The sequence below is a fragment of the Diabrotica virgifera genome, chromosome 5 (assembly GCF_917563875.1).
Source record: "Diabrotica virgifera virgifera chromosome 5, PGI_DIABVI_V3a".
Classification (NCBI taxonomy): domain Eukaryota; kingdom Metazoa; phylum Arthropoda; class Insecta; order Coleoptera; family Chrysomelidae; genus Diabrotica; species Diabrotica virgifera.
The window spans coordinates 230727362-230743568 of record NC_065447.1 but is presented as its reverse complement, the minus strand read 5'-3'; the positions used below and the strand labels follow the sequence as shown (position 1 = coordinate 230743568).

Below are 16207 nucleotides of genomic sequence, written 5' to 3'. Positions count from 1 at the left end.
CAAATTCGCGAGAGCCAGTAGTGACAAGTCTGTAAACCTTTACCGGAAATTTGACATAAATGTCAAAGTGATTAATTTAAAATTAAAATTAAAAACATTAATTATAAAAAATATTAGTTGGTCAAAGCTGTGGTATATATTTTTACCTTAAATATACTTACGTTTTAATTACTGAATTTAAGTTTTTTTAATGTTCTATTAATCTATTAATATATTAATCTTAGCGCCATCTACACGATAATTGTAAAAGTATCCGAAGTAAGAAATTCATATTTTGTCAATAGAACATCAAAATGATTAGGAAAATCTTAAAAAAATCGATTACAATTTAATTACTTTTTTGCGTTGTAAATATTAAGCGATAACAATTAAATAATAAATTTAAAAATTACCGGTGAAAGTTGAATTAGTAGTCCGCTAGGAGCGACACCAGCGAAGCTCACAGCGTATAACCTATTTTTACCTTGCACACCTCGCCCTAATCAGCAAATTTTTACGTCGTTTTGTAGATGGAAACTAAACAACCAATTGTCGAAAATTTACTTTACGACGTTGGATAGTCGTCGACGTTTTTTAGTAAATTACAGGTATCTTAAAAAAAACTTTGACGTCAGGTTAACGTATACAACTTTACTTAAGTACTACGTTGTTATTACCTACGTTGTATTGTCGTTCTCACCTTCCCGCAAGTACACGCGGCAATCTACCATATACCTACTGAGAAAACACCCGACGTCTCCTGAACGTTGGGTTCGATACTAATAAATACTCTGTAATCCCCGACGTTGAGCAGTCGTTAAATGTCTTCGAGTAAATTACATTGTAGTATAGAGGTTATACCCGACGTCAGCTTAACGTTAAACCTTAAACTAATAATTAACGTTGGTATTCTCAAGTCGTCTTCCGAAAAATACGTCTACCATACTCGATAAAACACCAACGTCCTCTGAACGTTGGCATCTATCCTAAAAAGTACGTTGTAATTCCCGACGTTAAGTAGTCGTTGATGTATGCCACTTAATTGCACTTACACTACAGATAGGTTAAGGCCGACGTCAGCTTAACGTCAAACCTTATCCTAATAATTGACGTCGTTATTCCCGATGTCGGTTGGTCATCAGATTATAGTACTTATTAGCAGCAACGTTGGTCCATAGGAAAAACAGACGTTGTTCTTGGTTAAGGCTTATTGTGAACCAATGTTGTCCTTAAATTTAACGTCCCATTAGGACAAAATTGGTTGCAGGTCGTAAAATTGCTACTTGGGATTTTGATCATTGATATAGGGAGACGTCTCATATTTTGTATGGTGCTCCTTAAATGTTTACTGTTTGAGGTTATGCGATAATATCTGTTCAAATACCATCACCTTGACTAGTATTTTTGAAGTAATATTTTGTGCATACAAAGTAGACAATGGACAGTGTCCAAAGTCTCCTACGAACTTGCCATTTACCTATTTATTATTTAGTAGATTTAATAATTTCAACATGCCGAACATTTATGTAAAAAAAAACAGAAAGAGAATTCGATCAGGATGTTACGAAACGAGCTGTCAATGATGTATTAATTAATAACATGAGCATAAGGAGAAGCGCAGCGCATAATGAAGTTAAAAAAAAGCAGACTTGCTATGTATGTAAAAAGGGCAAAAGACACGCAAAAGGGCACATGGAATTTAAACCCAACTTTTGTAAAAGCCAAATACTCCTGATATGGAGAGAGCATTAGAAGAATATTTACTCAAATCTGCAGCAATGTTTTATGGCCTCACGTCCAAATTGGTGAGGCGCCTGGTATTTGAATATGCTTCTAGTATCTAATTCTGAACTCGAGAAAAGTATCTAACAAATGGGAAGTGGACAAGATGGTGTCAGAGTCTTGGTTCACCAACTTTATGCGCCGACATCCCAAGCTATCTGTGAGAAAGCCCGAGGCAACCAGTTTGGCTCGAATGACCAGTTTTAACAAGACTAATGTGGAAATTTTCCAAAACAAGTTACAAGATGTCCTCAGTCGGTATTCCTTTACACCAGCCCAAATTTATAATATTGATAATACCCCAGGCTGTGGGCGAAAAAACGTGATATAATTCAGGAATTTTTGAAACCTATGAGGTGTTGTAAAGGACGATGCCAGGAATAACTTCTACTAAAATGTGACCAAAAATATTGTGAGCTTTTTTTGTTATTGCGACTTTCATTTGTTAAATTTGCAATTTTTAAAGATTTTTAATTTTGCAGCTTAGGATATTGATTTTAGAGAAAAACTTTTTGATAGAAAGTTGTAGTAAATTAAAAAACCTACAGTTCCTGTAGGTCCCTGCAGAACTCAACGGCCTTCAGTGACATATGTGATTCATGGTTGTCCATGATTAGCAGAACACGGTCAGGTGAGTTACATTTAACGTGCTTCACAAAATGTTCCAACACGTTCAGAAAATTGTCGCAGGTCATCCAGCCACTGGGATATGCTAACCCCATAGGGCCATCACTGGAAATTCCATTCATCATCCTAGCAGTGTCAAACGTATGGCGCGGAAAAATCCATACAGGTGATAGAGCTCTCCCATCTGAACCAATTATCCCAACATGAGTCATTAGTTCACCTCTCTCTCTCTAGAAATCGCTTTTCCGATCTGATGCTCGCCCTTTTTTCCCACGATCTTCTGAACTCTCTGCACAGTTGTGACGCCCGTCTGAAAGAGAAAGTAGAATGACAATATTGTTTTCTTTATCATGAAAAGTTGAAATTACCTTTACTCGAGGCTGTGGGTGAAAAATAGGTCGATTTCAGGATATAATTCAGGAATTTTTGAAACCTATCAGGTGTTGTAAAGGACGATGTCAGGAATAACTTCTACTAAAATGTGACCAAAAATATTGTGAGCTTTTTTTGTTATTGCGACTTTCATTTGTTAAATTTGCAATTTTTAAAGATTTTTAATTTTGCAGCTTAGGATATTGATTCTAGGGAAAAACTTTTTAATAGAAAGTTGTAGTAAATTAAAAAACCTACAATTTGAGCTATGGTAAGTTTAATTTCGTTTATTGGTTATTGCAAAACAGCATGCGAAAGGTCCAAAATGGCCGTTTTTTACAATTGCGTTATTTATTGTACAAATATTTTTTTTTTATTTTTTAAAGCTTTAAAATGAAGATCTTTCAATTCCAATCATAAAAAAATTGCAAGGCCGGATTAACGAATTGGTTGCTTAGATATTATAAATTGTTTATCCCAAGAGGTCAAATGTCGAAGGCTATAACTTTTTGAAAAAAAAATCGTAAAGAGTTGTTCTAACATCTAATCTCCTTCTAAAGAGTTATATTTTCATATTCTGATGTAAATAAATGCGTAAAACATTTTTAAACCTCTAATTTTTGGGTTTGAAAGTAAGGGGGCAAATTTCGTTATAAACATTTAGAGCTGAAGCGGCCCAGTACATCCTATGAGTTTTTAACTTACAGATGATTGTTGCTGAAGAGGAAACGAAGATTTATAAAAAAATACAAAAATTCTACGACCAGCTGAAGCCGAGCTAAATGTTGGGTTTGAAAATAAGGGGGCAAATTTCGTTATAAACATTTAGAGCTGAAGCGGCCCTGTACATCCTATGAGTTTCTAACTTACGGATTATTGTTGCTAAAGACGAAACGAAGACTTATAAAAAAATAAAAAAAATTACAACCAACTGAAGCCGAGATAATTGTTTATTTTTTCTTAAATCGTAGTGCCTCTATTTATAACAATTAAGAAATTATTTTAGTCATTGACTAAAGAAAGACTTATATTATCTTAAAATAAAAATTATTATAAACTATAATTACATTTAATTAGTAAAAATTATTTTTAAAATCGGTGCTTTTGCGAGCGGCCGAATTTTGCAAATCGCCCGGTTCGCTTCAAATTCGCGCGCTCGGAAAATTTTTACGTAACTTGTATTAAATTTTGACCGAAAACAATTTAATAATATTACCATTATAATATACAGTGTATTTACCACTGTATTTGTTTTTCTTGATAAACTTTTATATGTGAAATCTCATTTCTGAAGAAATAATATTAGAAAAATGATACATATAACTATATTTTTAATTTTTGCATTGTTATATAAATATAATAATAATAATGTTACTTCTTATTATACAATATAAAACTTTTTCTTCTTGTAGTGACTATCCGTTTTGGATGCTGGCGACCATCATGGCAATTTGGCAAACTCCATTTGGAAACTGAGAACCAGGAAGGCGAGGGATTACCTTGCTAGAAAATTTACGTACGTCGTTTAACACAACAACTACAAATCTTTTTAGAGCAGCAGTACCGATTTAGTGTGCAAGTACAGATTGCCATGATGGTCGCCAACATCCAAAACGGATAGTCACTACAAGAAGAAAAAGTTTTATATTGTATAATAAGAAGTAACATTATTATTATTATATTTATATAACAATGAAAAAATTAAAAATATAGTTATATATTTCCTATATATGTATCATTTTTGTAATATTATTTCTTCAGAAATGAGATTTCACATATAAAAGTTTATCAAGAAAAACAAATACAGTGGTAAATAGACTGTATATTATAATGGCAATATTATTAAGTTGTTTTCGGTCAAAATTTAATACAAGTTACGTAAAAATTTTCCGAGCTCGTGGATTTGAAGCGAGCTGGGAGATTTGCAAAATTCGGACGCTCGCAAAAGCACCGATTTTAAAAATAATTTTTAATAATTAGATGTAACTATATTTTATAATTAATTTTAATTTAAAATAATATAAGTCTTTCTTTAGTCAATGACTGTAAATTAATTTCTTAATTGTTGTAAATAAAGGCACTACGATTTAAGAAAAAATAACCAATTATCTCGGCTTCAGTTGGTTGTAGAAAATTTTTATTTTTTGATTAATCTTCGTTTCGTCTTCAGCAATAATAATCTGTAAGTTAGAAACTCATAGGATGTACAGGGCCGCTTCAGCTCTAAATGTTTATAACGAAAATTGCCCCCTTATTTTCAAGCCCAACATTTAGCTCGGCTTCAGTTGGTCGTAGAAATTTTTTATTTTTTTATAAATCTTCGTTTCGTTTTTAGCAACAATAATCTGTAAGTTGAAAACTCATAGGATGTACAGGGCCGCTTCAGCTCTAAATGTTTATAACGAAAATTGCCCCCTTATTTTCAAGCCCAACATTTAGCTCGGCTTCAGTTGGTCGTAGAAATTTTTTATTTTTTTATAAATCTTCGTTTCGTTTTTAGCAACAATAATCTGTAAGTTGAAAACTCATAGGATGTACAGGGCCGCTTCAGCTCTAAATGTTTATAACGAAATTTGCCCCCTTATTTTCAAACCCAAAAATTAGAAGTTTAAAAATGTTTTACGCATTTATTTACATCAGAATATGAAAATATAACTCTTTAGAAGGAGATTGGATGTTTCACCAACTCTACGATTTTTTTTCAAAAAGTTATAGCTTTCGACATTTGACCTCTTGGGATAAACAATTTATAATATCTAAGCAACAAATTCGTTAATCCGGCCTTACAATTTTTTTTTGTTTGGAATTGAAAGATCCTCATTTTAAAGCTTTAAAAAATAAAAAGAAATTATTTGTACAATAAATAACGCAATTGTAAAAAACGGCCATTTTGGACTTTCGCAGGCTGTGTTGCAATAACCAATAAACGAAATTAAACTTACCATAGCTCAAATTGTAGGTTTTTTAATTTACTACAACTTTCTATTAAAAAGTTTTTCCCTAGAATCAATATCCTAAGCTGCAAAATTAAAAATCTTTAAAAATTGCAAATTTAACAAATGAAAATCGCAATAACAAAAAAAGCTCACAATATTTTTGGTCACATTTTAGTAGAAGTTATTCCTGGCATCGTCCTTTACAACACCTGATAGGTTTCAAAAATTCCTGAATTATATCCTGAAATCGACCTATTTTTCACCCACAGCCTGGAGTAAAGGTAATTTCAACTTTTCATGATAAAGAAAAGAATATTGTCATTCTACTTTCTCTTTCAGACGTGCGTCACAACTGTGCAGAGAGTTCAGAAGATCGTGGGAAAAAAGGGCGAGCATCAGATCGGAAAAGTGATTTCTAGAGAGAGAGAGAGGTGAACTAATGACTCATGTTGGGATAATTGGTTCAGATGGGAGAGCTCTATCACCTGTATGGATTTTTCCGCGCCATACGTTTGACACTGCTGGGATGATGAATGGAATTTCCAGTGATGGCCTTATGGGGTTAGCATATCCCAGTGGCTGGATGACCTGCGACAATTTTCTGAACGTGTTGGAACATTTTGTGAAGCACGTTAAATGTAACTCACCTGACCGTATTCTGCTAATCATGGACAACCATGCATCGCATATGTCACTGAAGGTCGTTGAGTTCTGCAGGGATAATAAGATTGTCATCGTCAACATCCCACCGCACACATCCAATAAACTCCAACCGTTGGACAGGATAGTTTTTGGCCCATTTAAGACTTTCTTCAACCAAGCAAAAGATTCTTGAATGCTGTCTCATCCAGGACAAACTTTAAATACGATTTGGCTCTGATGTGTCTTTAATCATGGGATAGGGTAGCTAATCCAGTGAACATCAAATGTAGCTTTAGGTGCACGGGGATCGTTCCGTTTGATCGAAGAGGAATTTTTATGGAACATATTCCGCGAAGAGGAATTTTTATCTTCTGCAGTTACGGATCGCCTGATATCTGAACCTGTCAATGTACATTCTGCAACTACAGCTATGGACCACCAGACGACGTTGGACTCGAATGACAGGTCCCTAACTACTTCAGTCCTACTGCGATCAGAGAATGAATCACCCAACGTAACACCGTGTTCTTCAAAGCAAGCCGAACGTACCTTCATATCACCAGAGATCATTCAGCCTTTCCCAAAAGCACCTGATAGAAAAGAAAATTCGAATAGAGGAAGAAAACCCGGCCGATGCATGATTGCAACGGACACCCCAGATAAAATTTTACTTGAAGAGAAGATAAAACAAAAAGAAGATAAGATTCAAGCAAAAAAGAGGAAAGTTTTGCAGGATGAGTCATCTGAGGATGAAAGCAATCTGTTAGAATACGCAGATCATTCTTCAGAGGATAGTTTCGACTCTAAAGAGGATTGGGAGGATAGATATATTTCTAAAGGCGACTATAGTTGCGAATGTTTATGGGAAAGCTTGCGTTCGAAAATACGTTGCACTTGTTGATGACATATTTAAGAAGGGATATGAAGTAAGATTTCTTAAGAGAAATATTCCGTCAAATAGATTCAGTTTTACCTCTGAGTCCGCGGCTATAGTTGGCTTCAAAGAAGTTGTGACTGTACTGCCAAAACCAATTGAGGACAACAGACCAAGATTTCAAGGAATGGTCTATTTTAACATTGATTTGACGGAGTTCAGTTTGCAATAACTTGTTTCACTGAATTTTAGGATCAAGATCAATAATATTTTTTACTCAAGATTAATATTTTTTACTTTTATTTATTATATCCTTTTTCAGATCAGGTTTAGTTAACAGAAAAATATATATTTGCTTTAAAACATAGTTTTTATTATACTTCCACTGTCAAGGAGACAATAGACAAGCTGCACGGTAAATTTCTTCTGCAATAATTTTTATTGTTCTTAAGATTTTGGAATGAGACTATGAAAACAGGACAGCAGTTAATCAAGGTATACAACGAAATCGTCGTCGTTGTTTAAATAGCATTTTTAGGGATTTCAGGGCTCCTAATGTGAAAAGTGGCCAAAGTCTCCCAGGTCTCCCCTACAACTACTGGAGGATATGGAATTAAGTGGGGTGTTAAGCGTATAGAGCTCAAAGTACATCCCAATGGGGGGGTTCTAACCCCTCAACCCCGCTAATTTTTTTAAATATTTATTATAGTGATTAAACAAAGATTAACCGTCCTGGAGCATCAGTATGGCGTTTATTCTTACAATAATGGCTTTTAGTTTCATCCCCTATTGGTTCGAATTTGATTATCTAATTTAATCCCTCCATTTTCAACCCTATCTACAGTTGCGCCATTATTCTTCTAAATATTTTTCTGTACAAAAAAAAAACGATTTTTAAATATTTAGTATGCCGTTTATTCTTAGACCAATGGCTTTTATTTTCATCCCTATTAGTCCGAATTCCATTATTTTAATTTATTTCCCCTCATTTTCAACCCTATTTACAGTTGCGTCATTATTCATCTGAAATAAAGTCTAAAATGGCGCGTATTTAAATAACGACATATTTTCGACACATATTTATAGTTATGTCGCTTTTGTATCATCTGTACACAGTATTTGAGAAGTTAATTGCTCAATAAACAGGAATTGACAGGAATTGAATCTACGTAGTAGAAGTTGTAAGAACGAGTGATAGAATTATGTCAGTGAAATTTGTAATTGATAAAGAGGTATTGAATGTTGTGTGTGTATATGCTCCTCAAACAGGTCTGGGTGAGAATGAAAGAAGAGCTTTCAACCACCAATTAGGAGACGTACTGAGTGATATTCCAGCAAAGGAGAAAGTTATAATAGGAGGTGATTTCAATGCACATGTGGGCCAAGCCAAGATAGGATATGAATACATGGGGATTGGGCTTTGGAACTAGAAATGAAGCTGGAGATGACATGCTAGAATTAGCAACAGCATTGGATATGGCGATTGTTAACACATTCTTTAAAAAGAGAGAAACTCAACTTATTACCTACAAAAGTGGACAACATAAATCCCAAATAGACTACTTCATGATAAGGAAAGAAGACATACGTGAATGCAAGGACTGCAAGGTAATAGTTAGTGAGACAGTAAGCCAACAACATAAGCTGCTTGTTCTGGACATCGAAGTAAAAAGCGAAACTAAACAAAAATATCGGAGAGGACCACAAAAAATCAAGTGGTGGCTGCTGAAAGATGAGAAAGAAGGTCTATTCAGGAGAAGAATAGTAGAAAAAATATGTTGGAACATGAACGGAAGCCCTAATACAATTTGGAGAAAAATGGCCAGTAGTATTAGAAAGACTGCTATTGAAATACTTGGGAAAACGTCTGGAAAAAAGTTTGAGGATAAAGAGACTTGGTGGTGGTCAAACGAAGTACAAGGAAAAATAAAAGAGAAGAGAAAATTATATAAAAAGTGGCAAGAAACTAGATACGACACAGATCTTCAAAACTATATGGTGGCGAAAAAGGAAGCGAAAGTAGCAGTAGCAAAAGCCAAAGCAGAAGCGTATTCAAACCTATACGATCAACTTGATACCAGGGAAGGCGAAACGAAGATATATAAAATCGCCAAACACAGAGCAAAGAAAGCGAAAGATTTTAATCAGATTAGATGTATCCGAGATGAAAATAATAAAATACTAGTTCACGAAAGGGATGTCAAAAAGAGATGGAGAAAGTACTTCGACAGCTTGTTAAATGAAGAATTTGACAGACAGCCTGTAGAGTCAACGGAGACAGTAGCAGCAATGGTCACCAAAATAACCAACGAAGAGGTGGCTCAAGCGCTTCAAAAAATAAAGAAAGGAAAAGCGGTATGACCAGATGATATTCCTGGGGAAGTATGGAGAGCATTGGGAGAGACAGGAACAAGGTGGCTAGCAGGTCTATTTAATAGAATTATGGAAGTCGGACAAATTCCAGACGAATGGAGAAGCAGTATACTGGTACCTGTTTACAAAAACAAGGGAGATATACAACAATGTACAAACTACAGGGCTATAAAACTGCTTAGCCACACCATGAAAATATGGGAAAGAGTAATTGACAGACGGATACGTGAAGAGACCGAAATATCCGAGAATCAATTCAGCTTTATGCAGGGTAGATCAACAACAGTTGCAATTTTCATTATAAGGCAGTTGATGGAAAAATACAGGAGTAAAGAAACAAACGCTCATATGGTATTCATCGATCTTGAGAAAGCATATGATAGAGTTCCTCGAGAGATTCTGTGGTGGGCACTCAATAAGAAAGGAGTCCCTGGTGAATATGTAAAGATTGTGAGGGATATGTATGAGGGAGTAACAACTAGTGTTAGGACAGGTGTGGGAGAGATTGATAAATTTCATGTGAAAGTAGATTGCACCAAGGCTCTGTGCTTAGTCCGTATTTATTCTCATTAGTTTTGGACCAGATAACAGCGAAACTACAGGGTAACATTCCATGGTGCTTAATGTATGCTGATGATGTCGTGTTAGTAGGAAATAGTGAAAGAGACTTAGAACAAAAACTGGAACAGTGGAGACAAGCTCTGGAGGAAAAAGGTTTAAAACTTAGTAGGACAAAAACAGAGTATTTGGAATGTTCATTTAAAGATGGAGCTACTACAAATAAAATGGTATCTTTGGATGGTGAAATAATTGTGAAAAGCAATAGTTTTAAGTACCTAGGATCGGTATTACAGAGTAATGGAGAAATAGATGGAGATGCATGCAGTAGAATTAGGGCTGGATGGATGAAGTTGAAAGAAGCGAGTGGTGTGTTGTGTGACAGAAAAATTCCAATGAAGCTGAAGGGAAAATTCTATAAAACAGCCATAAGACCGGCTATGATGTACGGAACTGAATGTTGGGCAGTGAAAAAGAAAGAGGAACAATGAATGCATGTGGCGGAAATGAGAATGCTTAGATGGATGAGTGGAGTGACAAAGAAGGATAAAATTAGAAATGGGTATATTAGGGGAAGTCTAGGTGTGGCACCAATTGATGCCAAAATGAGAGAGCATAGGTTAAGATGGTTTGGTCATGTTCAACGTCGAGACGTTAATAACCCAATACGAAGAATAGCTGAAGTGCAGGTTCCTGGAAGGAGTAGGAGAGGAAGACCAAAGAAGACCTGGGGGGAGGCGATAAGGCAGGACATGTTGGTAAAGGGTATTAACATTGATATGACCCAAGATAGAATTGTGTGGAGAAATGCAATTAGGGAAGCCGACCCCGCATAGGGATAAGGCAAAGAGAATGATGATGAAACAGGAACTGACAAAATTTACAGTTACGTCATTCTTCTTCCGGATCGACGATATCATCTTATCTTATCAATTTTTTTATATATTATCTAATTGTTGTTACTGACAGATTTTGAAAGATCGCAGCAATTCTTCTTTTTATAAAACTGCCAGTATACGTTTCGTGCAATATAAAAATAACTTATTTGCCATTTTACTCAAATCAATCAGTTTCCACGCATTGTACTACACTATGTAATATCTAATAATAGTATGCCACCCCATTTGTGTGGTTTCGGTAACAAAAATAATCGACGAAAAACCTTAAACGCAGACAATGACGTTGTCAAAAATAAAATAAACTTTTCAGGATTCCTTAATTATTTCTGTATCAATGTGGGTGAACTACATAATTATGTATATAACTACAAAAACCCTCAACGACAGCACTCATTCATCAAACAATACCATCCTAGAAACAATTAAGAGTTTGATAACATTTACAATCAAAATGGCAGCAATGAAGTTCATCGTAATTTTTGTTTTCACCTTCTTCTTGGGCTTGAGTATGGCTCAAGTTAATTTCACCCCCAACTGGGGTAAGAGATCTGGAACCGATGACAACAACTGCGATGTGAACATGGAATTGGTCAAAGTTATCTACAACCTGTTGAACAGCGAGGCCAAAAGGCTGGTGAAGTGCGGCAGAATTTAAGACTAAATATTTTTTGTGCTGTATAGATTGAACATCATGTAAGTTTTTAAAGAAATAAATATGTTATTTATTAATTGAAGTAAATATTGTTTTTATTTTCCATTTATAGATTTTTATATTGCTGTTCTATTTGTCCACTTAGTTTTTTACCGAATACAACTTTAGTTGCCTAAAAAAATCAAACAAGCTTATATTTTTCTAAAACGTTTTTGTTAGTTTATAAATATATTCAAGTAAAAAGTTCTACTCACAGATTTAGTCAACAATTGTTAATTAATTATTTAAGCAATCAAAGCTGCTAGTTATAATAGTTATTTATGATATAAGTGTTAAAAGTACAATTTTAAGGCACGCATGTGAAAGTTTGCAGAATGAGCCAAGCAAATTCTGCATTTCACATGAGTGCCTTAAAAATGTACTTTTTAACACGTATATTATACAATATTTTTTCTACAAACGTCTTATATACCAACAATAATTATATAATTTATTCATTCTCAATTACAGGACAATACCTACAAAAACTTTTACTTGAACATTCCATTTTTATATTTTTCTTGACATTACATCAAAACTTCCTATACTGTCAATACGTAAATCATAACAACTATAGAATAACATCTACTTTTATCATTGTATATTCTACCAAATTTTAATAGTTTTTTTCTACAAACGTGTTAAAACTGCAATAATACAGTTTAAATTAAATTTTAAAAAACATTTTAAACCACCTTTTTCAAATTGCTCAAGTTGTACTATTAATATTAATGTTAATCAATGAAATATAAATATTTTGACGTTTCACAATTTGACAATTCACTTTTAACTGCAGTGCCTTAAAAATTTTAAAGCACTAGTACCTTAAAGTAGTATTTTTAACGCTCCTATGGAGTGCTAAAAATTGCATTTTTAACACGGTTGTAAAAAAATAATTTTAAAAATATCAATGAATTCATAATTTTACCTTTATCAAAAATGTTTCTGTTTTGTTTTGGATTATGATGAATTCGGATATAACATTTCAATTTGAAAATTCAAAATAAAGAAAATTTAATGATCTTGAATATCTGTAATTTGAAACAAAATTATTATTTTTTAATTAGAAGGATGTAATTGGATCACAGCGATTGGATTGGATCTTGAGCGAAATTAATGTTTTTGGACATACCTCGTATAAAATTGATAAAATCTGATATCGAATGGTTGCAGCTTGGGTTTTAAACCATGCAGAGCATTTTGTGAAGAATTTTTTTCATAAAATTGATAATGAAAATGTTTCCCATATGGTTCCAAATTACGCAGACATAACTAGACAAATCATATTAAAGCTTAAACAATTTTTTTAACATTTCTTATTTTTCAAGTTTGTTATGAAATGTGTTTTAGGTAAGTTGTATAAAAAAATATGACATTGTATAAACATTTTTTTAATTGATATTTTTCGGTTTTTGCATTAGATTTTTTTATTTTTCTTAATTTTCTCAAAAAGAGAATGATTATTTCATTTTCGAAGTAAAATAATTTAGTGTATTTTAAAGATTACATCTTAAGCTTTAAAAACCACCTATAATGTATAGCTCTTTAAGCTGGAGTAAAAGCCTTTTAAAAATGGTAGTAATCTTCTAGAACTACAAAGTTTTCAAAAATTACATTTTCTGAGACATTTGAATAAAATTTTTGAGATTTTTCGTAATGAAACATCGTTTAGTACGCTGTTTGGAAAGTAGTTTGTGTACATTTGAGATTTTGATAGATAAAATAATTGTTCTCGGAACACATTTTTAAATAAAATTCATGCAAGTCCACACTGTCTACACTTTGTCTGTGTCCACACTTTTTTCCACACTGTCCTTATTCACATCATTTTTTTTCTTTGTAATAAAACAAATTCTTTCAATCCCAATTTGCAAAATTTAATTTGATAAATTTATTAAAAAGTTATGTTAAATTTAGTCAAACCACCCGCTTGGCCGAACTCTGCTCGTACAGCTCAAGTGTGACTCGTAAAAATCTTTATATATTTTATTTTGTGTAAAATAAATAAATTAGAAATAAAATCAATTTATTAAATTTTAAAAATATTATTTAAATTATAAAAATAAAGGAAAACCTACTATGGAGCTTAGCGCCACTCTAGAGTACGGTCTACTCTATTAGCATCGTTCTAGTTAAAAAGTTCAAGTAATTATATTAAATGGTACTTACGCAATATTCTTAGTTTACTGTCAACAGTATGGAATTGACTTACCTGAAAAAAAAATATGAGAATGTTATTTTATTTAAATATTAATATTTTTAGGGCCTTTAAGACATGAACAATAATTTAGTGCTTGATAAATACATTTTTCACAATTTTTTTGAAGTTACCAGTTGCCCAGAACAATTCTTTTTCTGAGTTTTTCATAACTTAAAAAGTGTGTTTTGTGGTACTCACTAACTCACCATTGTTTTTTTTAATTTAATAACCTGTTAAACTCCCCAAAAGAAGCTAGCATGATCAGATCGTGGTTTAAATAAGCATTGAATACAATTTAAGCACTTCAGTTTGGGAACATTTTTTCTAATAATAAATCCACGAATATAAAAAGATTTATTAGATTCTTCAATTTAGATTTCTTATCTCCCCCATAAACATAACGTTCAACTCTTCCGTAAGTAAATCTATGTCATTTTCTATTTCATTATCTTCTCCATGATGTTAATATTTATATTACTGAATAGAGAATTGAACACCCTTTTAAATGGGCTATCACACGAACCCTATTCCCATTTAAAAAATCATCGATTACCTCATCACGCCCAGATGGATGACGTCACTAGTATGAAATATATACCAAAAAATTGTAATTAAAAAATAAAAATCGACCTATTACGGGATTTTTCTCCAAAATCGTCCGTTTTATAGACAATGAATTTATTCCATAATCTTGCCCCTCTCCGTATATATATTATATTATTTATCTTCATTAATCTTTCTGTAATGTTCAAGAGTCTAGTAGATAGTGCTTGTGGCATTTAAAAATTGTAATTCTCTTTGGCAATAAAAACAAAAACGTTCTCTAGATCGAGAGGTGTATTATGATAATTGGGCTATTAAAATCATAATCACTTTCGATTGTACCGTGCTCGATATCTAGTTCAATAGTATTTGCAGTTAGCTCGTGGCGCAATACTTCCCAAAAAAACCATTGAAGCGGATCATTCAGATCAGATTAATAACAACTCCTACTAATAGTGATGTCATTATGTCATTCATTGCTCTAGTTTCTTAGCAGCGTTAAAGAGATAGTACTATGTAACAGGGATGGACTCAGGTTTTTCACAGTTTTAAAATATTTAGTATTTTGTATCTATATTTAGTCTCTGTTTCTGCGGTTATTGTAATAGTTAAATTATTGTAGTTGGAAATTAAACATAAAAAATCATTGTGGAAATTATATATTCTTCTTATTTTTTGCATATTTTAGTCAAATTTCAAATTTTATGTTGGTATATCTGCCTCCTTCGTGTTTAGGTGATTGTTCTTTCGGGACGACCCATGCTTCTAATCTTTATTGATGATAGATCTTAAGTCGATTACCTCTTATCACTTACTTCTTATATTTTTTTAATACTCCGTTATTGATGTCTTCATCCTCCTCATCAATGGCGTTACAACTTTTCGTGAGTCTTTGCCGCGTTTACTATTGCCTTCCATGTTTGTCTGTCCTATGCCACTATTTCCCACTGTCTCACTTCCATTTTTTTCCAGATTTTCTCTAACTGCATCTTACCACCGTTTTCTAGGTCGCCCTACAGACCTTCTGCTTTTACAGCAGCAGTATCGAAAGTGCGAAATTCCATGATGGTTGCCAACTTTTTTAGAGGAGATGGAACATGAAGATGGGGACATACCTTCTGCTATATGGTCTATCCCAAAACACATTATCTAACAATAAAACACTGAAAACGTTTGTTTTCTATACTTCCACAAACTTTATTATATCTAAGTGACTACAGTTGTTTCGGCGGAGTGCCTTTCTCAAGTGATATAGTTTACAATGTGTTTGCCTTTTTAAGTCTTCAACTGAAGAGGTTGAGGAGTGGGGAGCTGTTTGTCTCGAGTTGGTCATTCAGAATTATATCTGTATTTTTCAGTTTATTAATTTCCATAGATTCTAAAAAAGATAGCTTAATGCCTTTATTTTGAATATGTAGAATTTGAAACTCTTCATTGAAAGAATGATTATGATCTAGAAGGTGAAGTGCGTATGTAGAAGTGTCTGTTTTTCTATTGTTGAATGCCCTTTTGTGTTCTGAAAAATACAGATATAATTCTGAATGACCAACTCGAGACAAACAGCTCCCCACTCCTCAACCTCTTCAGTTGAAGACTTAAAAAGGCAAACACATTGTAAACTATATCACTTGAGAAAGGCACTCCGCCGAAACAGCTGTAGTCACTTAGATATAATAAAGTTTATGGAAGTATAGAAAACAAACGTTTTCAGTGTTTTATTGTTAGATAAAA

The 16207-nt window shown here is 33.3% G+C and overlaps 2 protein-coding genes across 2 annotated transcripts in view; one reads left to right on the top strand and one right to left on the bottom strand.

Moving 5' to 3' along the window:
• The window catches only part of LOC114327176 (chitin synthase chs-2), a 366281-nt gene that overhangs the window by 194739 nt on the left and 155335 nt on the right, over positions 1–16207 (bottom strand). The gene's annotated exons all lie outside the window — the stretch shown is intronic.
• On the top strand, positions 11345–11781 carry LOC114327178 (hypertrehalosaemic prohormone-like). Its single transcript, XM_028275712.2, has one exon. It carries the CDS (start codon positions 11377–11379, stop codon positions 11695–11697), a length of 321 nt encoding a protein of 106 aa, XP_028131513.1. The 5' UTR covers positions 11345–11376; the 3' UTR covers positions 11698–11781.

Coding starts and splice junctions, on each gene's coding strand:
- LOC114327178 (XM_028275712.2), top strand. CDS start 11,377: ATGTGGGTGAACTACATAATTATGTATATAACTACAAAAACCCTCAAC.